We start from the raw sequence: 27177 nt of genomic DNA, 5'->3' as shown, positions 1-27177 counted from the left end.
GTAACACAGTGATGCCATTGATCTGTATTTTGGTTTTCTGACTAAGATTGTGCTGGTTCAGTATTCGGGTAATAGCAAAGCCTTATTCTGTGAGAGATGGTATATGAAAAGCAACAAACCATAAACCTGAAATGTTGGGGGTGTGGGGTTTTTTGGGTTTTTTTTTTAGTAACATTTCTGATTTGTTAGAACTGTACTTCTCTGTGGAAAGGGAGCTGCCGGGATTCAGGAAGTCCATCTCCCGGTGCTGCTTGGACCTCCACGAAGGTAGGGAAATTCCTCTCTGTGGCCCAGTTTGGCCAAAATATTTGCTCACCCCCTAAGGCCCTAAGCTACGGAGGCGAGGGCTGCGTGGCAAATGCTGCGATGCCCATTCGATTCCCGTGGGCATTGGAGCATTTACTGCATTGCTCCACCCTGTTGGGCTTAATAAAAGATGGGGTAAGTTAGAAGATGATAGCGGTTCTGCGGATCAGACGTTTGGCCAACGTTAAGTTGAATTAAATCATCAGCTTGAATTTGTGCTTTTAAAAAAAAAAATTTCCTGCAGACTCATTTAGAGGTAAATCGATAAAAGAGTGTGGAAGCCTCTTTTATAAAATGGGGCCTAGTTTCCCTTACTAGTAGAATACTAGCACAGCGAGGTAAATATACCGTTTAGGAAATTATCCAAACCATTTTTTTTAAACCCTGCTAATCTAACTGCTTTCACCACACTATGATACTTTTTTCAGAATATTTCACCCCTCTCCTGAAAGAAGCCCATTGGCTCCCTATCACTCACCGTATTACCTACAAAACGCTCATGTTGGTCTTCAAAATCAAATCTTCCCGTCAACCATCTTTCCTAGACAAACTTCTTATCCCTTTATGCTCTTCTCAGACTCTCAGACCCGCCGATCAGAATCTACTATCCATCCCTTCAATCAAGGAATTCTTCTATACCAGGAAATCTAACTTCTCTGTAGTCGCTCCAACCCTATGGAACGCTCTACCATCACCAACTTCGTCATGAAAAATGAATCGATAAATTCAAGACTACTCAAAACATTCCTATTTCAAGGTGCATTTCATTGCTCTTGAACCCTTCATCATCAAGTTAGCCAACCGCTTTTATGAAACGATCCCATCCCTAATGTTTTTCCCCTTTTTCTTTCCTTTCCCCTTCTACCCTTTTTTTTTTTTTCACCACTAATAATGTACTCTTACTCCCTTCCCCTCTTTTCTAACCTCACCATCATGTTTGTTACTGTTAAATGTCCTCTATGTACACATCCCCTCTTTCTTATAAGTATTATTATTTATAAGCATTTCTTCTACTCTTATTTTATCATTTTATTGTAAACCGGCTAGATACCAGTTGATGGTCGGTATATTAAAAATGAATAAACTTGAAACACACCACTGCCCGGTTCCAACAGACCTGAATCACCACATTCTTAGGGCCAAATTCTAGCGATGCAACGTGATTGTAGGCAGCGGAAGGCATCCTACCACCGTCTAACTAGCCAACTGGGACGCATTTATTTTATTTTTTTTTTTAATAAACACCTCGAGGCAGGCCGCCTACACTGTAGGCGTCTGTTGTGGTCGAGAGACGCGCGAAGGAACGCTTAAGCTCGCCCAAAGATGAGCGCGGTGTAACCCGGAAGGAAGTGGCCCTGGGCATCTCCCTATTCTATCTACTTTAGTTTCACCGTTGCTATAATTCAATAAATAACTCTCAATGTGATTTTTTTTTTTGCTGGTTTTGCAATTTTATAATCTCATTATAAAGTGCACGAAAAGCGTTTGCTTAGTTTTAGCGCGCCATGAAAAACATTTGCTCCATTTAGGGCTCCTTAACGCACAGAATAGCGCGTGCTAAATTGCCGTGCGCGCTAGCCACTACCGCCTCCTTTGTAAAAGGAGCCCTTACTATGACCAAGCTAAAAAGGTTTGAGAGACACTGATCTAAGCTCTACCGTCCAATTTTGTGCAGGCTCCTTTATACCACTTGAACCAATCACATTCCCTCTCTCTGCTCCAAGCCACGTTGGTATGGCGATACTTTGCAAACGTTCTGCTGTGAGAATATCTGCTTTCTGCTGCACTATTGCTAAAATAAATCAGAGTGTCCTGGACCTTTAGTATCCTGTGCTGGTGTGTAATGCTTTTTGGATTTCCTGTTTTGGGTTTGCTTACTGATCTCCCGCACAGTCCAAGTCTCTCAAGTTCCTTGGGGGAGCCTGCAGCCTGCCGACTTTTCTTCCCGCTCCTGGCACAAGAAACAGGTCCCTATATCAGTGGTTCTCAAGCCAGTCCTCGTGACACACCCAGCCCGTTGGGTTTTCAGGTTATTCACAGTGAATATGCATATGGAAGGTTTCCATACAAAGCAGTCCATGCATCTAAATGTCTCTCATACATACTCATAGTGCATATCATGAAAACTACATTATCTAGCTGTGTCCCAAGAACTGAGGTCCCGATGAATAAAGCTACGACACCACGGTGCTAAAAATACTGTGGTGCGAGATATTTTTCTTTATCGGGTGATGCTCGGCACAATAGCATAGAATGTTGCTATTCTGTGAGATTCTACATGGAGAATCTCACAGAATAGCGAGAGTGTCTGGAACTTTGACACAGTTTGAGATTCTGGAGTCTTGCATGGAATCTCTTTGGAGTTCCAGAATGTTGCTTTTCTGATTACATCTCACTGGCTCCCAATTAACCACCGTATTACTTTTAAAATTTTACTCTTAGTATTTAAAACCCTTTCCACTAATGAACCTCATTTTATTAATAAATTACTTATCCCTTATAGCACTTCGCGTTCTCTCCGGTCCACTAATCAAAAGCTCATAGTAGTCCCCTCTTTGAAAGTTATCGGAACTCGACGACATGATATGTTTTCAGTGATGGCTCCGCAACTTTGGAACACTTTGCCTCAGCATGTAAGAGGGGAAAATGATCTGAGTCGTTTTAAAAGTAACTTAAAGAGTTTCCTTTTTAAAGACGCTTTTAATTTTTTAGATTATGTTCAAATTTTATATTAGTTTCCTTCCAGGTTTCCACTTTTCCCTCCCTAATGTTCTTTCAATCTATGGTTCTCCTCTGTACTTTAAAGCATTGAATTGTAGTTCTGTCCCTTCTTACCTTGTGTATTGATTAGTCTGTTAGTCTAGTCTGTTGGTCTAACCCAGTGGTCTCAAACTCGCGGCCCGGGGACCACATGCGGCCCGCCAGGTACTATTTTGAGGCCTTCGGTATGTTTATCATAATCACAAAAGTAAAATAAAATAGTTTCTTGATCATATGTCTCTTTAGCTATAAATTACAATATTATTATTAAGACTTAGCCAAAAGGAAAGATTTATAAATTATAAAGAGTTTTAGCTCATGCAAAATTGTCGTTTCTTTAATAAGACATTAACTATTTTTTCTGCAGCCCTCCAAGTACCTACAGATCCAAAATGTGGCCCTGCAAAGGGTTTGAGTTGGAGACCACTGGTCTAACCCATCATTTTTAAATTTTAAATGGTATGTCTAAATATATGTTTACTTTTGATTAATGTTGTATCTTGCTTAGTGAATCTAGATAAGCGATTCATCAAAATTAAAATAAACTTGAAACTTGATTTGGGTTTCTGCCAGGTACTTGTGATCTGGATTGGCCACTTTTAGAAACAAGATACTGGCCTAGATGGACCACTGGTCTAACCCAATATGGATATTCTTACATAACGGAACATAAAAGAGTTCTGTCTCCTTGTCCCTGTTCTGCTAATATCTGATCAGAGGTATGGCGAGATTAGACTCCCTTAATGGGATTCTCCTCAGACAAATGGAGCTAAGAACCCATGGAGGAAGAGGTGAGGTCACAAATTGTATAAGATTGGGAGATCACAAAATAATCCCTTCTTCAATCAAAACCACAATGAAATCCTAAACAAACATTCACCTATCTCATCTATTTTAAAAATGATAATAGTGCTCAGTAAATTAACATCACCTACCCCGGCAATGGTGTCTCATGTATTATGTCCAACGTTATCGCACCCACCTGGTTCCTAAGATCTAAAGCATACTGTTATTATCAAAATATTGTATATATAGTACTCCCCCCAAATTTGCGGGGGTTACATTCCAGGAATGACCGTGAATTGTGAAAAACAGCGAAAAATGGATGTGGTACAAAAACGCCTAATTTCTTTTAGGGCCCACCTCCCCGCTCCATTTTGGGCTTCTCATTGCCAAGGTGAAGGCGCGTCGTCCTCAGCCGAGCAGCTGCTGCCATTGGTTGCCGTCGGCTGGAAGGCTCCATCGCATGTGCATCGCTCTACCACAGCAACCGCCACCAATCTCCTCTCTCTCTCCCCCCTCCCTCGCAGCGACCACGCTAATAATAATCGACAGAATGAGGTGATAGTGTGTGCGTGGATCGAAAGAAACAGGAGGAATAAGAAAAAAAAAAAAAACCACCCATGTGAATGACTGAGGTGGCAAACGCTGAACCGCGAATTCACGGGGGAGTACTGTATATTGCACTTATCTCATTCTTCAGATGATGTTTCACCAGGTAGGTTAAGGGATTGGTGGACAATGGAATATCTTCCCTGCCGCTGCCGGAGAGTCTCAATGTGAAAAAAAAGCGGAAGAATAACTCTAAAGACTTCATTGGATATATTTTTGTAACAGTTATTATCCCAGGACAAGCAGGCAGGTATTCTCATAAGTGGATGATGTGATCCAACGGAGCCCCGATGCGGACGCCTCACAAGCAGTCTTGCTTGAAGAAACTCGAAGTTTCGAGTCGCCCGCACCGCGCATGCGCGAGTGCCTTCCCGCCCAGCGCAGGGCGTGCCTCCTCAGTTCTTACTTTTCCGCAGAGCCGAGAAGTCAGTCTTCAACTCTCTGCGTGAAGTTTTCTTCACTTGTGCCTTCTTAAGTCCCCAGTTCTCATAATCGCTGATTTTCGTCGTGTTTTGTTGTTTTAAAAAAAAAAAATTTCTTCCATCCGTTCGACCGGGCAGGCCACGTGGCCGCAGCCCCGCGGCTTCGATCTTGCGGCGGAGCTCTTCTGGCCTATGTCCCGGCCATGACACTGGAGGGATATTATTTTTTTAACACTGGATTTTTTTTTCACATTGGGACTGTATAACCGTATGCTATAGATTTTAGGAGGTAGGTGGGTGAGATGATATTGGACATAATACCATCATGAGACACCGTTGTAAACCGTGCCAAGCTCTACTGTTATAGAGAAGATGCGGTATATAAGCCTAGTTTAGTTAGAGCACTATTATCATTTTTAAAATAGGTAGGATAGGTGAATGTTTGTTTAGGATTTCATTGTGGAAGAAGTGGCATTTATAAAATTGTGCAGTTGCTTACTGTGTGTGTAAAAAGTACAAGCATATTAGAATTGTAAATTGCTTCATACTCACATACAAGCAGTATATCAACTATAATAAATCCAATATAATATGGAGATATAACTTTTATGTATTACTGACCCCTCGTCTCCTTTAGTTTTTTTTTTTTAATAGAGAGCAAAGATGAAGCATGCTAGACTGTACCCCAGAAAAGAATACATGAAAAAGAAAAAAAAAAACAACAACCAACCAACCAACTTTCAACTGCCCTCTTAAGCTCTGTTCCTTGCAGAGGAGGGCCAATGGCCAGAATCATATTACCACTGCAGGTTCTGAAATCCTGACATACCACCTTCCCCTGATGCCAAGCGCATAACGTAACACCGGGGAGCCTGGGCATGAGAATTTAATAAATCACACAGATTGTGTCACTTATCAAGGGAATTCTAGAGCACGGGAGGTATGTGTGTGGTGGGGGGAGGAGGAGTGGATTCTTAAAGTTTGCTGATCCTTAACCTCGTCTTCCAACCTAACTCAAAACACATCTCTGCCACCTTACTTTTGGCACTCTTTTTTTGGAACTGCGCCATAGTGTATTTATTTTCTCCTTCCAGGGTATAGGTACCACCCTAATTTAAATTAAAAATAAATAAATAAATAAAAGAGAGAGAGAGAGAAAAACTCTGGGTTCAAGATCTGTGGGCACTCGGAAAAGTTGATAGGGGACAGATTCAAAACAAATACTAGGAAGTTCTTTTTTACCCAACGTGTGGTGGACACCTGGAATGCGCTTCCAGAGGATGTTATAGGGCAGAGTACGGTACTGGGGTTTAAGAAGGGATTGGACAATTTCCTACTGGAAAAAGGGATAGAGGGGTATAGATAGAGGATTACTGCACAGGTCCTGGACCTGTTGGGCCACCGTGTGAGCGGACTGCTGGGCATGATGGACCTCGGGTCTGACCCAGCAGAGGCATTTCTTATGTTCTTATGTGTGGATAATATGGAAGCTTTAGGGAAAGGAATACGTATACTGCCTTTTTTTAGCCACATTCAAAGCAGTTTACATACAGGTACTTCAAACATTTTCCCCTCTCTGTCCTGGTGGGCTCACAATCTTATCTAATGTACCTGAGGCAGTAGAGGATTTGCCCAGGGTTACAAGGAGCAGCACAGGATCTGAACCCACAACCTCAGGCTGCAGCTCTAACCACTATGCCACACTCTCAGCTTTAGAACCTTTGATTGGTTCCATATGTTCTGAACTTTGCAAGGTTCTCCCTCTGTCCCCCCTCTCCCCTCCCCCCCCCACCCGGAGAAAGATCAAGGGAAAAGTAATGAAATAAAGCATGACAGCGCTGCACGAGAGAGTCCTCTGCCAGTTATTTGGGTGAACGGATAAATGCAATGAGAATACAATGAAAAGCCCTAGCGCAGGCATCCTGCGAACAGTTTCTTCAGCAGAAGTGAAACCGCAGTTCCTCTTTGGAAAGAAAAAACAAAAAGCACATTCACAAAGGGCTCTTGGTGTCCTTTGGACTATTCAATGACGTTCCAAGAGCGTTTCCTCCTCATTTTAACAATGCCCTAATATGGAAATTATGTTGACTATCTGATGGTGAAGCTCGTTTGCCTTTGGCCAGAAAAGGGTTACCAAATAATTGCATATTGGTACCAGAACCGGTATGTGTCACGTAAGGAAAACTTACATTGTAAAATCTTGCACCAAATCTAACCTGTAAACTGTCCATATGTGTCAAATTAGGATAAAACTTAATTTGTACGCCAAATCGTAACCGGTAAACTGTATATTATTTAATATATATATTATTATTATTTAATATATATATTATTTAATATATATATTATTATTATTTAATATGTATATTATTTAATATATAAACTGTATATTATGTACATTATTTAATATACATAACATACAGTTTATATATTAAATAATGTACATATTAAATAATAATAATATATATATTATTTAATATATATATTATTATTATTTAATATGTACATTATTTAATATATATATTATTATTATTTAATATGTACATTATTTAATATATATATTATTATTATTTAATATGTACATTATTTAATATATAAACTGTATATTATGTACATTATTTAATATACATAACATACAGTTTATGTTACGATTTGCCATACAACACAAGTTTTATACTAATTTGGCACATACAGGTTACATTTGGTGCAAGATTTTACATACCCCTAGTATGGATAAAAACTTGTATTGTAATCTTGTACTGAAATTATGTATGTTTAACCTGAGCTCTTTGGGGGACAACGGAATAGAAAAGAAAATAAATAATATATAAGGTAAGCTGCTTATAGGGGAAAAAGAAACCCCAACTCAAAATGAACTGGAGCAACAGAGCTTACCAACAAGTTAGTATCCTGAGCACTTAAAAAGACTCTTTTAACCTGACTTCTGGGGTCCTTTTGTTCAAAAGCTGACTCTTAGCTGCAAAGACACAAAGCCAACTGCTTTCAGCCCTCGTGAGCTTTGCCTATAATTAGAGTCTCATGAAGAACTTGGCAATAGCCGAGATCTGATGCGTAAATTATGCTTTCCTCACCAGCGACGTCGGCCGAAACCCTGCTTCCAAGGGAGCTTTGAAAAAACAAGTCAAGCACCGTGCAACACCTACTTACCCTCGTCAGCCACGTGAAATGTTTGTAAATATCAATCTCAGCATCCATGCTTTAGGCCCATCTCAGCCTTTGTCGAAGAAGAACTTGGCGGTAGGGGGGGGGTGTTTTCTCGCGTGTAGAGAGAAAGTGACCTATTTTTCCTTCTCTTGGAATACCGATCTCGGTTTACTTTTTTGTTGTTGTTGTTAATTCTTATGCCGCCCCCCCCCCCCCCCCGCCACCCAAAATCCTTTTAACAGAAGCAAACGACCAACTGTATAAACTTTAGGCTGTGTCTAGCCCAGCGTGATCCCCACTCAGCATCTGGTTTCCAGGCAGTGTTAGCTCCAATATCACGAGAAAGGTTTCATAAGACACGTCCTGCCAACTGTTCTCTTAGGAGAGAGACGAAGGAAATAAAAAGACTTCCACGCTTGTTTAAACCGACGACCATAACTGTGCCTTCTTGCTTCTAGTGAAAACAACAACCTAAAAATTGCCCAGGCTGTCAGAGAGGAACTATTTTGCAGTAATGCCTTCCACTGGCTTTCTGTTTCAAGACTGGCTGGAACTCATTATCCAAAGACCCTACTTCCTGTCCCTCTTTCACTCCGTTTATTAAAACACTCTTCATCTTCTGTCAGTCTCCTTTTAAGCCGGCATTTTCACAAGAATAAGCCTTGCATTTTGACTTCAAGGGTTTTATATTTTTCTCTATCTCATTTTTTGGGGGGTATCAATGGGGATTTGGTCAAGCTGCCCCCTATATTCTTACATAGTAACATAGTAGATGACGGCAGATAAAGACCCGAATGGCCCATCCAGTCTGCCCAACCTGATTCAATTTAATTTTTTTTTTTTTTCTTCTTCTTAGCTATTTCTGGGCAAGAATCCAAAGCTTTACCCGGTACTGTGCTTGGGTTCCAACTGCCGAAATCTCTGTTAAGACTTACTCCAGTCCATCTACACCCTCCCAGCCATTGAAGCCTTCCCCTACCCATCCCCTTCCCCTACCCATCCTCCACATACACAGACACAGACCGTGCAAGTCTGCCCAGTAACTGGCCTAGTTCAATATTTAATGAAGTTATATTGTACACAGATGTTCACGATGCAATTTTTAATAACTGAGTTCAAGGTGGGATATTTAAAAAAAAAAAAAAAAACAGTCCTGATTTCTGACATCCCCACCCTGGTGCATTATGGTACCTGCACAACTGTTTTCAAAGGGTAAAAACAAAGGAGTAGATTTTCAGCCTGCGGTGGTTGGTGGTTTTTTAAGTCGCTTACAGGCCTACCGAATCTCCCACTTTGGCGGGTCTTCTCCCACCTTGGGCTGGAATCTCCCAATGAGTTGTGCAACGGCACAGGGAAATAACTCCTATTGACTCTGGCTGCCCATTGGCTGCATCAGGGATAGAGCGATGGGTGGGGCACGGTGGACTGGGGTGCGACCCCCGAATCTCCCGTTGAGTGGGTTATCCCCCTTGGTAAGGGCACCAGATTGACCTGGACATATCCTCTTTATAGAGAACTGTCCGGGTGACCAGATTTTGAAAACCCAGCAGTTTATCTGTGTTTTGGAAGGCCCCCAGCTCTGCCGGAGCTCAGGGGCCACATCTGGAGGGCCTCTGAACATGCACGGAGGCGACACGATGACATCACATGCATGCACACATACATGTATGATGTCATTGCGACACATCTGCGCATACTCTGAGGTCCTCCAGACTTGGCCCCGAACTGAGGGAAGGAGAGGAGACGAGGTTCGTGTGGGAGCGGGGCTGGGGCATGGCTGGGAACGGAACAGGTCGGGGCTGAGGGCGTGTGGGTCGGTGCCAATTGTTCTCCTTTTTTTGTTTTTTTACTTCTACAAATATGGTTAACCGTACCCCTTGGCAGCTCTGCACTTACAGGCATGGGCTGAATTAACCCTAGCTATTCAATGTTATGCCACGACCGTCTCCAGCATTAAATATCCAGGTATATTCAGTCACTTGTAAGTTAACTGGGCTCTGTCTGATAAATCAGCTCTGTGTCTGGGTAGCTCCAATATCAGTAGAAAGCTTTTTTTGCTGCCCTAACCTTTTCTGCTTTCTTAGAGCCCTTTACTAAGCATTTTACTGTGGGTTGGCAAAGGTAAAAGCGCTGGGCTGGTAGGGCTAGTCTCAGTTAGGGCGCTGGTCGTCCTTTTTTTTATTAATTTTACTTCGATGTATTTTAAACAACCTCTCCTTCCGTTTCAAGTACGTTAATTTGAATTTATCCAATATTTTTTTTTAATATCTGATAAATTATTGTTTTTATTTACTTATTTTAATTGTTTCCTATAATTTTTTATAATGTATACCGTCTAGACACGTATTTTTATAGACGGTATATCAAAAATAAAGCAACTTGAAAACTTGGACCACTGGTCTGACCCAGCAGCGGCAATTCTTATGCTCTTATGTCCCTCCCGCCTCTGGTCCCAGTGGACTCAGCTTCAGGAAAAATACAGGCGTATGTTTCAAAAATGGCTGACAAACGTATGTTCCAGTACATATTTATACTGTCCCCACTGATGGTTTACACGTTTGGACCCCGATTCGATAAACAGCGCCTACAACACAGGCACTGAGGAACACGGTGCACAGCGCATGTCAATCTTAAGTTGGGCACCGTTTATAGAATCGCACCAAATGGCGCGTAAAGTGGGCTTAGGCGCCTTAACCTTAGGTGCACCCTATTTATGCCAGGGTTTTCTTGGCCTAAATACCAGCGCCTAAGTCCAAAACAGGCGCCTACATGCCAAACACACCCATGATCTGCCCCCAGCTACTCCTACTTTCTGGTAGGTACCTTGGACTAAGCACCTACATGAAAGTGGTAGGCGCCTACCACCCATTAATTTTTATTTAAGCCAGTTATCAGCGCCAATTAAGGTTTTTTAAATAATTAAGTTGGCGTCTAGATTGGTTAGGTGTGACAATCTAGGTGCCTAACTTTAGGCATCTTTTATTTGGACCTTAAGGCTCTTTAAAAGGGGTGCGCCTACTGCATAAGACTGGTGGAAAAATGGCCATTCCTCAGTGTATTTTACTGTAGAATATTGGCAGATCTTTTTCGAAAATACTTGTGAGACGTTCCAACCTATCATCTGCAACATTGGCAGGTCTCATTCAAAAATACTTGAGAGACGTCCCAACCTATCATCTGCAACATTGGCAGATCTTGTTCTAAAATACTTGAGAGACGTCCCAACCTATCATCTGCAACATTGGCAGGTCTCATTCGAAAATACTTGCGAGACGTCCCAACCTATTATCTGCAACATTGGCAGATCTTGTTCGAAAATACTTGCGAGACGTTCCCAACCTATCATCTGCAACATTGGCAGGTCTCATTCGAAAATACTTGCGAGACGTCCCAACCTATCATCTGCAACATTGGCAGATCTTATTCGAAAATACTTGCGAGACGTCCCAATCTATCATCTGCAACATTGGCAGATCTTGTTCGAAAATACTTGCGAGACGTCCCAACCTAGACGTCTCAATTCCAATTTGTATGTCCTTTCTAAAATGCCACTCTGTATGCTCAATCAGGGCCAGGGCAAAGTTATTAGGTGTCCTGGGTGTATCCTCAACATTGCATTCCCCAAACTAACATCAAGGTTCCTAGGTACCCTCTGAAATTTGTTAAACTCATTAATCATGATCACTTCAATGTCAGAACAGTCCTGTAAAGAATGTATAACTAGGCATCATATATATAAATCTTTAAAACTTTATTATATACCTAATTAGGGAAGTTTCCAAAAGCCATTTATCTGGATGAATGGGTTATTTGGAAATTAATACCACAGGAAAGAGTTGGGAAAACCAAAAAGCAACTCTCTTCTGCTAATAGGGTGAAGACCAGTTGACTAACATAGAATATATTATATACTCTAAGAGTGGAGAAAAAGACCTCAAAGCTGAGCAGGGAAAATACCAAACAGCACACATCTGTGTCAACGTACACACACTGTCATCACAGGCCAAAAAAAAAAACTCCACTCGGTAACCTTAAATAATACTGTCACACCGGCTTCCTCCTTAGCAGGTAACTGATGTAGGCTGTAAACTTTCAAATCGGTGTGTGGTGCAGTGGTTAAAGCTACAGCCTCAGCACCCTGTGGTCATGGGTTCAAATCCCACGCTGCTCCTTGTGACCCTGGGCAAATCACTTAGGTCTAGATTCACTAAGCTCACCGATCGTGTCCTGACCAGTTTGCGAGCCTTCTCCGACCCGATTCACTAAACCTTCTGCCCGATCCGCACCCGATCCAATCCGCACATGCAAATGAGGGGAAATAGCATGCATAAGTAGGAAGGCAATGATTCACTAAACAGAAGATGGAACACCGATTGGGCTTGCCGATCCAAAAAGAAGCGACTGCTGAGGACCAATCGCTTGTGTCCTTGCCGACTGTCCTGCTCTCTGCCGCCCTGAAATCCCAGTATCGAAAATAAAACCGTCAAAATAAAACATCTCCCCTGTGCAAAAAACGCCCTGCTCTCTGTCGCCCTACCTCTCTGCGAGCCCGTGGTTCGAACCCGCAGGTTTAAAGTGGGGCTGCACTAGGGCGTGTTCTGTTCCATTGAAATGATTCTCTTGGGGCCCAGCGAGTGCAGCCACACACCCCGTTTCGTTTGGACCTCAAGCTTGTGCGGAGAGCAGGCGCATGCGCGGATCACATCTACAGGCAAAGAGGATGGTCTGCGCATGCGTCCGGATCGCTCTGCAGTGATCCGTGGGGTCGCTAGGGGGCGTGCGTCCGATCATTTGCATGAGGACTCTTTAGTGAATCGGTCGCCCGGCAAGACTCGGCCACGGATTGCCCAGATCGGTTAGTTTTCGTGAATCTAGGCCTTAATCCCCCGTTGCCCCAGGAACATTAGATAGAGTGTGAGCCCACCAGGACAGATAGGGAAAAATGCTTGAGTACCTGAATAGATACCACATGGGCTATAAGTGGTATAAAAATACTTAAATAAATAAAATTCCTATTCTCCCTGTACACAAAGCAGGGTAATAGATCTTCTGACTTACTGTGACTGTAGCTGCTCTTTGCTGTTTCCCTCAAAGCTGCTGTCCTAGGCGACTGCCTAGTCTTGCTTAATGCTTGGGCTGGCCCTGTGCTCAATAGGACGCTTTGGAAAAATTATTTTAGTAAATCTTCGGTTGCTTGAATTCCAGAACCATCAAGCGCAAAGACAATCCTCCCCTGAGCCAAGCAAGAGGGCCTGGGGAGGTAATTGCTTTAACCATTCTGTGGCCCAAAGTTGCTTGACCAAGGAACCAAAAATGTTCTCAGAGTCCTTGGCTTAGATCAAAGAAGATGGATAAATGCTTGTAATAGATGTTGCAATTATAGGGAACGGCCTAAAAACACTACAGATGTTTGGGATGGAAACCAAAATTTCTACCTAAAACTAAAAAGTTTACTTTCCAGGGTGTGCCCCCTATATATTTATAGAACTCTCGGAGGCCTCGTACTCCCACCCAAAATGTCTTGAGAATCTGGAATGAACAGGACATGAATCAGAAAAGATAAGAAATCTCTATAAAAATGTCACCCCTCTCAGAGGCCTCTTACCCCCATCCAAATGGTGCCGAAATCGGCCGGCATCTAAATAAATGGCACCGGCCACATGTTAATCACACTTAGGAGCCTTTTACATTACATTACATTACATTACATTTGTGATTTCTATTCCGCCTGTGCCTTGCGGTTCTAAGCGGATTACAGTTAAAAGAGATCAGGACATTACCGAGAGAATTACATTACAACGATTTAAGTAAATTACATGTTGTGGTATAGAAATACAAGTATAAGATATCTGGATTTATCGATAGAATAACTTGACAGGGTTCAAGTAGTTACAAGGTTCAGTGAGGAAAACAATATAGGCAACTGAAGAAAGATACCTAACTTTGAAGGAATCAGTTAAGTGGATACCTAAGGGAGATGCTTATTTAGGAGTTTGGATATTTTTCGTAAATGAGGTTCAAGGGGATGACTAGTGTGTTATTTGCTGGGGAGAGTGCATGTGCAGAATCACGGCTAGGGGCACCTATGTAAAAACATAGGTGCCTGAAATGTAGGCGAGGGTTTTAAAGGCTTACGTTTCAGGCACCTAAGTTTTTGGAGAATCGCACTTAGCAGTGGCTACGTCACACTCCGCCCATAGAAACGGCCCACTTCGGCATTAGGCACAGCTAAGCATCATGCGATAAGCACTTATCTTTTATAGATAGGTGCCTATTACCCAATTAAATTACGGATAGGTGCCTATTACCCAATTAAAATTATTATTATTTTTTTTTAGCAATTTTGAGCCTATTAAGGGCATTTTGCCAATCAAGGGCTCCTTTTACTAGGCAGCGTAAGCGTATTCTACCACAGGCCGGTGAGGTAAATGCTCCACTGCTCGTTGAATTCCTATGAGTGTCGGAGCACTTACCTCGTCAGAACACGGTAAAATACTCTTACGCTGCTTAGTAAAACCCAACATAAGTTAGGGGCCTTTATAGAATCAGGCCCAAAATGTCTTGGGAATCTGGAATGGATGGAACGTTTCTTAAAAAGCTATCATCAAATATAATAACTGTACTTTTTTTTTTTTTTAAACTATTAAAAGTAGAAGATGGATACAGTCCTTCTTACCTGAACAACCGCCTCAACCAAGCATCCACACTCAGACACAGAAAAGCACACTCCCCATTCATACCTCCTCCGATCAAAGAAGTAAAAAGATCAAAACTTCATGACGGCCTCCTAGCCACTCAAGCCGCAAAACTGGATACCCGGATCTCCAACCTGCTGATGACCACATCAGACTACAAGACATTCAGAAAAGAAATAAAAACTATACTTTTTAGGAAATTCCTAAATCAGCCCTAACTTCACGTACTATTAACAACGCCAAAATAGACAATATATATACCTTCACTACACCACTACACCTCCATTTACACAATTCCTGTAAATTGTATTTATCCTTACCCCGAAATTATCTAATTACCACTCTAATTTATCATCGGTTCCTCCATTGTAACCCCGTTTAGAAATCTTTTGTAAGCCGCCTTGAACCGCAAGGTAATGGGGGAATAGAAATCCCTAATGTAATGTAATGTAAGATGGTAGTACTATAAGGGCATCTGATAAGGTTCTGGAATATTCTATTATTGTGAGGTTTTGCACAGGGAATTTTAAGCATACATGTGGCATTTTCACATTCTTAAAATTACTATGCAATGGACAGAGAGAAAACTGAACAAGACAGTTAGCATTTGATTTGGGATCAATAATATGAAGCCGTGCATGCATTAAAAATTAAAACACATGGGATTAATAAAAATGACATCACAGTATCACGCGCATCAGAACTGTGCATGTAGATAAGTCATTTGCAAAAATACTTATGCAAATTTACCTCATCCCCTTTTACAAAACCGTAGCGCGCTTTTTTAACACCGGCCACTGCAGTAACAGCTCCAAAGCTCATAGCAATCACGCTATGGTTTTGTAAACGGGGGAGTTAGTTAAGTTACATATATTGTAGGGTTACAAGTCCTCTCAGAAAAATTTAGACTACTAAATTATAAGGAACATATACAGAAAATAATTATTTGTAAATGGTACCTCTATGCTGAAAGGGTTAGATTTAAAACTTCAGGAAAGTCCTGCAGTGCTTTCTAGCATAATCTTTTTCTTGTCAGATTTTTGTCTCCCTTTCCAAAGCTGCAAGAAATTAAAACTTTATGCCACTGATGCCCTGGTTCAAAATGTTCAAACATACCTTTATTTAATTTGTGTGTGTGTGTGGGGGGGGGGGGAGGTTCAGTCTTTTGCGTTGCAATATGAGCAACATTACCACATGTAGTATATTTCTGTTTAAGCAACTTCGAAAGTTTTCTCTCCTTTATTGCTTCTAGGTAATAAATCTTTTCAGAGAAGGATATCATGTTTGGAAAGATCGAAGGAACCAGGCGAAGAGGGCAACCTGCAATCAGAGATGGCTGGACTTATTGAAAACAACCATGGGGATGATGACCCTGGAGGACCTTACTGGACTAGCACGAAACCGATTCCTTTTAAGATCTGTAATTCATCAATTTGCTGGGACTCGAGCACAAGTTGATGGCACCTAAGAAGAATGCGTCCTTAACATGTCCATTCTCTTACCTTGTTTCCATTTTTTCATGTGCTAGGTACATTTCTCAGCACAGGACTCCAGGCTCGCTATCGGTCTTCTTCCTGGTTGAAAGGTTTTTGCCAGCTCAGAGTAAATTTCTTATTATCTCACTGATGAGTCAGCACCTTATCCAGCAGGAATGTCGAAACCGTGAATTTCTAATCAGCACATGATAGCCAGCAACCTATCACCTCAATAGGGCCTCTTTGTCTACTTTGAGCTTTGATCCTCAAAAGGAAAAATTGTCATATGAAAGGGAGACAGGTGGTCCACTGCCTTGGTTCAGTCAAAAGCTGTGGTGCATTAGAATGAAAAAAAGAAAAGACTCTTAGGAAGATCCTACACAAAACCCAGAAAAAAAATCTAATCTTTAATTTCTCGGTTGCTCTATGCCTAGCTAGCTTCAAGACGACTTACAAATCAAGACGTTTACAGTACATTACGTTTAGGAGTTACAACAATGGAATATAGAGTGGGAGGGTTGCGGAGGGGGTCCGGGACTCATGGCCATGGGGAAATGGCCCACTTGTCCAGAATGACACACCTATCTACTAGAAAAGATATTATCAAGGTAAGAGCATAATCTCTTTTTTTTTTTACTTTACCGGGGAATGAATGCCATTAACATTTCAAGTGGTCATGCTCTCCAACTACAGAGCTGTGAAAACCAACAACGGGAAGACCCAGTGTTCCACAGAAAAAGGAGCAATCCAACAACCAAACAAATTGTGGACAAAAACAATGTTCTTGACCTTCCTGTAGTTTTTTCAATCAATGCTAGGAAGTTCTTTTTCACTCAGAGGGTGGTGGACACATGGAACGCGCTCCCGGAGGCTGTGATAGGCCAGAGCACGCTACAGGGGTTCAAAGAGGGTCTAGATAGGTTCCTAAAAGAAAAGGGGATTGAGGGGTACAGATAGAAGTAGAGGTAGGTTATAGGATTAGTCAGAAACCACTCCACAGGTCATGGACCTGATGGGCCGCCGCGGGAGCGGAACCGCTGGGCGTGATGGACCTCTGGTCTGACCCAGTGGAGGCAACTTCTTATGTTCTTATGTTCTAATGTTAAGAAAAATATCCACATCAACCGTATTAAAAACTAACGGTTGAAGTGGATATTTTTTTCTTAATATTGATTGAAGAAATACAGGAAGGTCAAGAACATTGTGTTTCGTCCACAGTTTGTTTTGTTGTTGGATTGCTCCAACTACAGAGCTCCGGATGGCAATCCTACTCCCATTTCATACCAAGCTACTGGAATCAACTGCCCCCACAAATCAGCTCCCTCGAAGGACTCCTAAACTTCAGGAAAGCAATAAAGACTTGCCTCTTCACCTAAACTCTTGCCTATTACCGTATGGACAAATAATAATAATAATAACTTTATTTTTGTATACCGCCATACCCAGAAGAGTTCTAGGCGGTTCACATTGGTTAGAACAAATTACAAGTGGTTACATGCCAAATTGATCATAGCGTTGCGAACAGCAAGGAAAAAGAAGTTACGAGTGGGTACATACCAAAATTGATCATAGAGTTGCGAACAGCAAGGAGAAAGTAGTTACAAGTGGTTACATTCCAAAATTGATCATAGATTTGCGAACAGCAAGGAGGAAGAAGGGGGGAGAGGAGGGAGACGGGGGGGGAAGTTTCGGTAGGAGGGAGGAGGAGGATTGAAGAAGGGGCATTAAGGGTCATTAAGGGCATTAAATAAAGAAATTTATAACGAAACCAGTCTTTCTGTATATGTTGAATTAGGATGAACACCTTATACTGTAATCTGTTAAATTACAAACTGTCTTGAAGAAAGTGAGATATGAATATTGTAACTAGATACTCTGTACACACATATATATATATGTATATATACTGTATATGTTGGGTCAAATATATGTAAGTATTTCAAATTGTAACCCTTCTTGTCTGCACATTATGTACGTTCACCTGTAACCCGTTCTGAGCTCGCTGGGGAGAAGGGGATAAAAAAACAAATTAAATTATGGAGATGTTGATTGCTTAGTATTTTAGGGAAAAAAATTTTTTTAAAAACTTTTATGTTTACTCTTTTCTATCCTATTTTTAAATGGAGTTCCTTTCTTGATGAATGTGTATTATATATTGTACACTGCTTGGATCCTTTTTTTAGGCTGTTATGTGGTATAGAAAGTTTTAACAAACATAAATAAATATACTATGAGTTAACCAGAGATAGGAGATATAGTATGTTTATGTTTATTTAAGATTTGATCTACCGCTCCTGCATTTTACTGACCTAAGTGGTTTACAATGTATCAAACTAAAATGAAATTAGGTACTTAGAACATAAGAACATAAGAATTGCCGCTGCTGGGTCAGACCCGTGGTCCATCGTGCCCAGCAGTCCGCTCATGCGGCGACCCTCTGGTCAAAGACCAGCGCCCTATCTGAGACTAGCCCTACCTGCGTACGTTCTGGTTCAGCAGGAACTTGTCTAACTTTGTCTTGAATCCCTGAAGGGTGTTTTCCCCTATAACAGCCTCCATTAGAGCGTTCCAGTTTTCCACCACTCTCTGGGTGAAGAAGAACTTCCTTACGTTCATACGGAATCTATCCCCTTTCAACTTTAAAGAGTGCCCTTTCGTTCTCCCTACCTTGGAGAGGGTGAACAATCTATCTTTATCTAAGTCTATTCCCTTCATTATCTTGAATGTTTCGATCATGTCCCCTCTCGGTCTCCTCTTTTCAAGGGAGAAGAGGCCCAGTTTCTCTTAATCTCTCACTGTATGGCAACTCCTCCAGCCCCTTAACCATTCTCTCTACCTTGGAAAGAGTGAACAATCTGTCCTTATCTACTAAGTCTATTCCCTTCAGTATCCTGAATGTTTCGATCATGTCCCCTCCCAATCTCCTCTGTTCGAGGGAGAAGAGGCCCAGTTTCTCTAATCTTCCGCTGTACTGCAGCTCCTCCGAAGGTTCACAATCTAGCTAAATCATTCAATAGAGGGAAACATTGAGCTGTCATTAGAATTACAGTACAGAAGTTACAGCAGTTTGAAGTAAAATACAGTTGAGGTAAATACAAGTAGACTGGTGTGATTATGTTATTTAGAGTTTGGGGACGGAGCTCTTGTAGCGTCTGGAAGGGTGAAATGCTGTGTATGTTGCTGTGGAACAGCATACTTGTTAAGTATGGGTGGAATATTCTACAATGAGGAAGTCAGAAAAGGGAGGGACTTAAAGAGATCCACAAAATTCCTCCCTTAAAATCTGGTGTACACAGTTCAAAGGCATAAGTTATTAGGAGGACATCCTTCTTATTCCATCCCCTCCCCTCCGACCCTGCTCCTTAACATTTAACTTATGAACTGGAAAAGACATTCCATTTGCATTCCAAAATATATGAATTCAAAATTAATATCTGGCTGGAAATTACTTCTATAAAATCATTTGATTGCCCAGTAAGAACAAAGCTAAAAGACTCAAATATACTTCCTACATCACATATTTCTTCTCTCATAGATGGAGAAAATTGTATTTTTAACCTTGGCTCTTACAAATATTGGACAAGTGTCTGTTTTCTGGTTCGACTTGCTGTGGGTATGTCCTACACCTAGCCTCTCCCCCCTCCCCACAACTTTTAAAAGCACTTCAGATAGGCATCTGATATGTTGAGGGCCTAGGCAGGTAAATAAGCTTTGTAGTTGGAATGACAGGGTGCATAATTAATCAGAATGGTGTGTGGCATAAAAAAACACTGCCAACAAACTTATCACAGGACTCGAGAAATACGATCATGTCATTCCACTTCTTAAATCTGTCCACTGGTTGCCCACTTCCCATCAAATTACATGCAAGATACTTCTCTTTATTTATTTATTTAAAAAATTTCTATCACGCTTATCAACTAAGCAGATAACAATTGATACATATAAAAGTAACAAACGTTACATATCAAGTTAATGCATTATCCAATAAAAACCTCAATAAAAATTGTCAGCTTATTTTCAAATAATATAAGGACGCTCCATTAGCTCCTATTATCTAAGCGATCAAGGAAGGAAGAATCGCACAAATCGAGAAGTATTTAGCAGTTTCTTAAAAGATTTAACATCCGTGCAAACTCCTAATGTCCCTTTCAATGAATTCCAAAGTCTTGGACCCGTCTCCGATACAGCAGCCCTACTGGTCATTTTATAGTGTACTTGCTGATTCCTTTCCTCAATTAACCTCGAAGTTGATTTTGACCGTAAATTTCGATTTGGAGAGTATCTTTTCAAAATTTGAATCAGGTTAAGACCACGGCGGAACGCGATCTAGGGGTGATCATTGGTGAGGACATGAAGGTCGCCAATCAAGTGGAGAAGGCTTCCTCCAGGGCAAGACAAATGATGGGGTGTATTCGCAGAGGTTTTGTCAGCAGGAGACCTGAAGTCATGATGTCGCTGTACAGATCCATGGTGAGGCCTCACTTGGAGTACTGTGTTCAGTTTTGGAGACCACACTACCGAAAGGACGTGCTGAGGATCGAGTCGGTTCAGCGAACGGCCACCAGGATGGTCTTGGGGCTCAAGGATCTCACGTATGAAGAAAGACTAAAGAAATTGCAGCTGTACTCACTCGAGGAAAGAAGAGAACGGGGAGACATGAATGAAACGTATAAGTACATCACGAGACGAGTCGAGTCAGAAGATGATATCTTCTGGCTCATGGGACCCTCGACCACCAGAGGGCATCCGCTGAAAATCAGGGGAGGGAAGTTTCATGGCGACTCCAGGAAGTACTTCTTCACCGAAAGAGTGGTGGATCATTGGAGCAGACTCCCACTCCAGGCGATAGAGGCCAGCAGCGTAACGGATTTTAAGAGAAAATGGGATACTCACGTGGGATCTTTTAGGGAGTGAATTCAGGGGAGGAGATATTTGGAATGGGCAGACTTGGTGGGCTATAGCCCTTTTCTGCCGCTTTTTTTTATGTTTCTATGTTTCTATAAAGCACTTGATGTATTACAATCAGGAATTTATACTCAATTTGGGCCTAAATTGGCAACTACAACTTAGGGGAACCCCTATTCCTCTCATTACCTAACCCCCAACCGTCCTTCCAGGCTACTCCGACCCTCTCAAACAACTTATTGGTGATCCCTTCCTTCCGTATATTCACTCTTGGCACTATTTGTCATTACTCAATTTTTTTTTTCTGTGCATGGCCCTGAACTTTAGAATAAGCTACCCCTCCATCTTAGACGCACCTCCTCCCTACAACAAGTCAAATCAGATCTCAAAACCTTTCTTTTTTCTGATGCCTACTCCTAATTTCTCCTCGCTCTGGCGACACAGACAGTAAGCCTGCTCTACATACCCTTGCCCTATCACAGGGGTAGGCAATTCCCGGTCCTCATGAGCCGGAATCAGGTCAGGTTTTCAGGATCTCCACCATAAATATGCATGAGATAAGATTTGCATCTCAAGGAGGCAGTGCATGCAAATCCATCTCGTACATATTCATGGTGGAGATCCTGAAAACCTGACCTGGCTCCGGCTCTCGAGAACCGGAATTGCCTACCCCTGCCCTATTGTACTGTATGTTTCCCCCAACTTTCCTATCAGATATTGTAGTTCACTTTTTGACTCCTCTCTCTTTGCTACCCCACTCCTCTTATTTTTCACTTTCCCTCTCTACCCTACTAAGATTGTAAGCTGCCCAGACAACCTGTTCGATGGGTGGGGTAAAAACCCAGAACTTGGAAAGAAATGTGAGCCCCGTAGAATGAATGGGAAGTGATTAAAGCCTTAGTTTCTACTTCTTGTGTTTTAGATTGTTTTCAGCTAAATTGATGTCATTTCTTGATTTATTATGTGTACCTATGTCTTAACTAGTAAATGTTCAAACAGTATAGTACACTTCATGGTTCTGTAAACAAAATCTTTAACAAGGATGTTGAATCAAAGTTTTTTCAATATAGTGCAATGCACTCGGAGAGAGCTCGGTGTTTGGGGTAGAACTATGTGAGGAGACCCCTCTAGTGGATGGAAACATAACAAGGGACAGACAACAGCGTTTTTTAGATCTAGTAACAGAGTCCCAGAGAATCCAGTCCTGTGATTTATGAAAATACAGACATATCAGGATACAGTGACTTTCACATATACGTGTAGGAAACAGGTTGGCAAATGGTTCACTAGTTCCAAAAGGCCAGAGTACATAGAAGCAGACAGGGTTGATGGGTGATAAAAGAAATTTATTGTAAAGCCAAAATAAAACCACCTGACACGGATATGTTTCACCCAGAAGGGGTTGTTTCAGAGGCACATGCTTATCTCTCAGTGTAATCAAAATGAAAAACCCAGAATAGTTCAACTGAGCACTGAAGGCGATACCCACTCTCACATTGATATATCACTATAAATAATAATTTAGTGATTTGGAGAAGTCAAGTTATGGTTATTGTTCAAGCAGCAATTTGGAGGTTCCTGACAAAGGGGTGGTCCCAAAACCGAGCTCAAATACACTTGTGGCAACATTTTCCAGCACAAGATAAGTTTTTAATTTTTGTACTCTTAGCCGATTGTGCAGTGTTGTAGCACTTTTGAGATTGGTCTCCACTTATTCCATTATTATTTTTTTTTATTCATATTATTATTTGAGTGGGGTTACACTCTACGCCATTATTATTACACATTAGCCTTGGGCTCTTGCATGAGATAAGTATTGAATGCTGTGCATTTTTTCTGACTTATTCAACTCACACTGAGGGCTTCCAAATCACTAAATTATTATTTCTAGTGATATAATCATGTGAGTGGATTCTGTATCGCTTTCAGTGCTCACTTGAAGACTATTATAGAATTTTATCTCTCAGTGTAAGTCATTCAACTCACCGAAGGCATTACTGAATCTCCAGACATGGAGGGGGGGGGGGGGTTGTCTCTGTTTAGGCAGCCTGAACAGTGGCCTTACACACACACACTGTATGTATGCAGTAGATTCTTTTTCTCACATACACACTTTCACATGTGGGATAATTTGATGCAGCGGGGGAAGTGCATGCAAATCTCTTCCATAAGCTGGCTGGAGGTTCTCCCAGGACAGATTTGAGAACCACTGGTCTAGCCCTTAGAAGACAGTCTCTTCTACAAGAAGATGAGGACAGAGATGTGCAGATGAGGTCGGAGCTTAGGCATTGGTGGAATGAGGCATTATGACATCACAATCTGAGCTCTAGAATGTTACTACTTATGATTTTAAAGGGTTTGAGGCTTGTGCAGATGAGGACGGAGCTTAGGCATTGGTGGAATGAGGCATTATGACATCACAATCTGAGCTCTAGAATGTTACTACTTATGATCTTAAAGGGTTTGAGGCTTGTGCAGATGAGGACGGAGCTTAGGCATTGGTGGAATGAGGCATTATGACATCACAATCTGAGCTCTAGAATGTTGCTACTTATGATCTTAAAGGGTTTGAGGCTTGTGCAGATGAGGACGGAGCTTAGGCATTGGTGGAATGAGGCATTATGACATCACAATCTGAGCTCTAGAATGTTGCTACTTATGATCTTAAAGGGTTTGAGGCTTGTGCAGATGAGGACGGAGCTTAGGCATTGGTGGAATGAGGCATTATGACATCACAATCTGAGCTCTAGAATGTTGCTACTTGTGATTTTAAAGTGTTTGAGGCATTGGTGGAATGAGGCATTATGACATCACAATCTAAGCTCTAGAAAGTTGCTACTTATGATTTTAAAGGGTTTGAGGCTTGTGCAGATGAGGACGGAGCTTAGGCATTGGTGGAATGAGGCATTATGACATCACAATCTGAGCTCTAGAATGTTACTACTTATGATCTTAAAGGGTTTGAGGCTTGTGCAGATGAGGACGGAGCTTAGGCATTGGTGGAATGAGGCATTATGACATCACAATCTGAGCTCTAGAATGTTGCTACTTATGATCTTAAAGGGTTTGAGGCTTGTGCAGATGAGGACGGAGCTTAGGCATTGGTGGAATGAGGCATTATGACATCACAATCTGAGCTCTAGATTGTTGCTACTTATGATTTTAAAGGGTTTCCAGCTAGTACAGATGCTCCACTGAATAAAGCACAGAAACAGCCCCTGATCCTCATTCTCCCACAGGATCCTGTTGGAGAGGAACCTGACTCCAGTGAACAGCTGTTTATAATGTAATGCCAGCTTAAGTTACACACCATGCGCAACGAGACTGCTTTAAAACCCACTTTCATAATTTAATTTTAATTAGCTGTAGACATCTATCAGAATAATACTTTGTAAGTTTTCTGTATTTTCTCCCATTTTCATGTCAAGAGAAATTCTTGTAATACAGGGTGCCCACAAAAACACTCCTTGATTTTAAACGGTTCCAAAATCAAAACTTATCGGAATATGTTTATAAATAAGATGACCGCAAATACAAGTCCCAAAAAGCACGGTTAGCAAGATCTTACGCAATCGCTTGCCTCATCGTCATACAAAGCAACATCATAACGTGGTATATGACAGCAGACAGAAGACCCAACATTGGTCCATCTAGTCTACCCAATAAGAAGTCCAGAGCTGCACCTGCCACTCCATCCAGGATATATTCCATCATGATGAAAAACTGGCTTAACAAATAGGGCAGTCGCACTGTCATGGAAGAGCGGTTTTATCATTTCGGATGGTCACAATTCATTTTCGGTACTTGAATAAACCAGACGTCCAACCATGTTGCAAACTGACATTTCACTCGCTATCAACCCTTAGTCAATGTGACATATAACTGCACGCGTGTTCTTGAGCTCTCCCTGCTAGTCTTAGATCAAAGAAGTCCCAATCACTGAAGTTGCCATCAAAGCCCACTCTTGCCCATCCATTATCAGGACACAGAGCCCAGAGCCCTGTTTTGCCATATTTGAGACACAGACCATAAAAGTCCATCTAGTACTACTGGCCTTACTTCCTTACCACTTGAACTGCCATCTAAGCACTGGCAAGGTTTTGCCCCAGCTCCAACAAAGTCCCTCTACCCTCCACCCTAGGAGCATCTACCGTACTCTACTTGCAGATCACAAAAGCACGCACAGCCTTTTGGTGTGTCGCCTTTTTACATAGGTTTACCTCCACCCAATTTCAAAACAGCCATTTTTTTTTTTTTTTTTTGCAGGAAGAACATTCTTTACATGCAAAAAACAGTTCTTATGTGAACAAAATTTGTACAGTTGTTTTGTTTGATATACCATAAGGCAAAACAAAAAAAGAAACCAACAGGAACTGCAGTAAAACAAGCAAAGCAAGAAGAACACAAAACAAAACTGCAGAAAATGTACAAGGTGCAGGAATTTATTCAATAAAAGTCATAAAATCATATATTTTAAAAAAAAAATCAATAAAATGATTGTATCCAAAAATTGTTCTTGTTGTCACGCGTAGCGGACCCAACGCGGTCCGTGTTTCGAAAAACACTTCTTCCTCAGGAGTCCTAGATGTTTAGTACGTAGAATGTCAGGAACCAAATGGAATAATCGCACAAAATCAAACAAAACGAGTGAGAATCAGTGCAGCGTTTCAGACAGGAGAGCTTCTCGCCCGTTTTATTTGATTTTTGTGCGATTATTCCATTTGGTTCCTGACATTCTACGTATTAAACATCTAAGACTCCTGAGGAAGAAGTGTTTTTCGAAACACGGACCACGTTGGGTCCGCTACGCATGACAACAAGAACCATTTTTGGATACAATCATTTTATTGATTTTTTTAATATATGATTTTATGACTTTTATTGAATAAATTCCTGCACCTTGTACATTTTCTGCAGTTTTGTTTTGGGTTCTTCTTTATTTGACATACCGCCATCCTTAACAAATAGAAAAGTCAAATCAACAGCGGTGTAGAGTAAATAAAAACAGTGGGCAATATTTAAAATAAAAGCATAACAAGGGGAATGTACGCAGACAAATTAACCAAACTAGACACAAGAGGACAAAAAGGGCAAGAAAGGTTTACAATATCTTAAGGGAAAAACAAGCAGGATAGGAACAGGAGGGTAGGATGCAAAAAGAACAAGAAAAGAAAAAGGTACGCGTAAGATAGTGACTACCTGGTCACGGTGTCAGGTCAAAAGCGCGCCGGGACAAAGGCGCGCGCAGACAACTGAGCGCAACGCGGAGGCGCGCACCAAAGAAAATGACTGTTTTAAAGGGCTCCGACGGAGGGTGTGGGGGGGAATCCCCCACACTTTACTTAATACAGATCGCGCCGCGTTGTGGGGGCGTTGTGGGGGGTTTGGGGGGTTGTAACCCCCCACATTTTACTGAAAGCTTTACTTTTTCCCTAAAAAAACCAGGGAAACAGTTAAGTTTCCAGTATAATGAGGGCAGTTACAACCCCCCAAACCCCCCACAACGCCGCCGCGATCTGTATTAAGTAAAGTGGGGGGGTTCCCCAGCAAAAACCCCCGTCGGAGCCCCTAAAAACACTCTTTTTCTTCGGCACGCGCTTCCATTTTGTTGTCAGCGCGCGTCTTTGTCTTTGTCGGTTTTGTCTATGAACTACTTAGTCAGAATGATGAGAAAATATTGCAGAGATAAAGACTCCCGAGTCACAAGTCATGGCAAGAGTTGCAAAGTGACAAACTCTTAGGAACTAGGTTCAAATACTGTACCATATAAGTACCAGGACTTTTTAAAGAAAATCACTTATGCTATCAGCACCCAGCATTTTTAAATAAAAACTTTACAGCATACTTTATTTTGCATAATTAATCACTGGAACCACAACGCCTATTGTTGCTTCAAACAAAAGTTTATGGCCAACGCTTATCTCATCGGTCTACATTTACTGTATTTTCACGCATATAACGCGCGCGTTATACACGATTTTACAAACCGTGCATAACCTTGCGCGTTATACGCGTGAGCGCATTGTATAAATTTTTTTTTACATCGTTCCCCCC

At 41.6% G+C, this 27177-nt stretch overlaps 1 protein-coding gene across 15 annotated transcripts in view; it reads right to left on the bottom strand.

Annotated features, from left to right (window-relative positions):
* PPFIBP2 (PPFIA binding protein 2) overlaps positions 1-27177 on the bottom strand; it is a 201343-nt gene that overhangs the window by 134923 nt on the left and 39243 nt on the right. The window contains exon 1 of one of the 15 annotated variants that reach the window (XM_033928367.1): positions 8049-8519. The exons of the other annotated variants lie outside the window; for them this stretch is intronic. Coding sequence (XP_033784258.1) covers positions 8049-8096 — 48 coding nt within the window. The 5' untranslated portion in view covers positions 8097-8519. Of the gene's footprint in view, positions 1-8048; positions 8520-27177 lie in introns of those variants that run through there. 15 annotated transcript variants of the gene reach the window in all.

This window comes from Geotrypetes seraphini, chromosome 19, assembly GCF_902459505.1.
Source record: "Geotrypetes seraphini chromosome 19, aGeoSer1.1, whole genome shotgun sequence".
In the NCBI taxonomy this organism is placed as follows: domain Eukaryota; kingdom Metazoa; phylum Chordata; class Amphibia; order Gymnophiona; family Dermophiidae; genus Geotrypetes; species Geotrypetes seraphini.
This window is presented reverse-complemented; position numbering and strand designations above follow the sequence as displayed.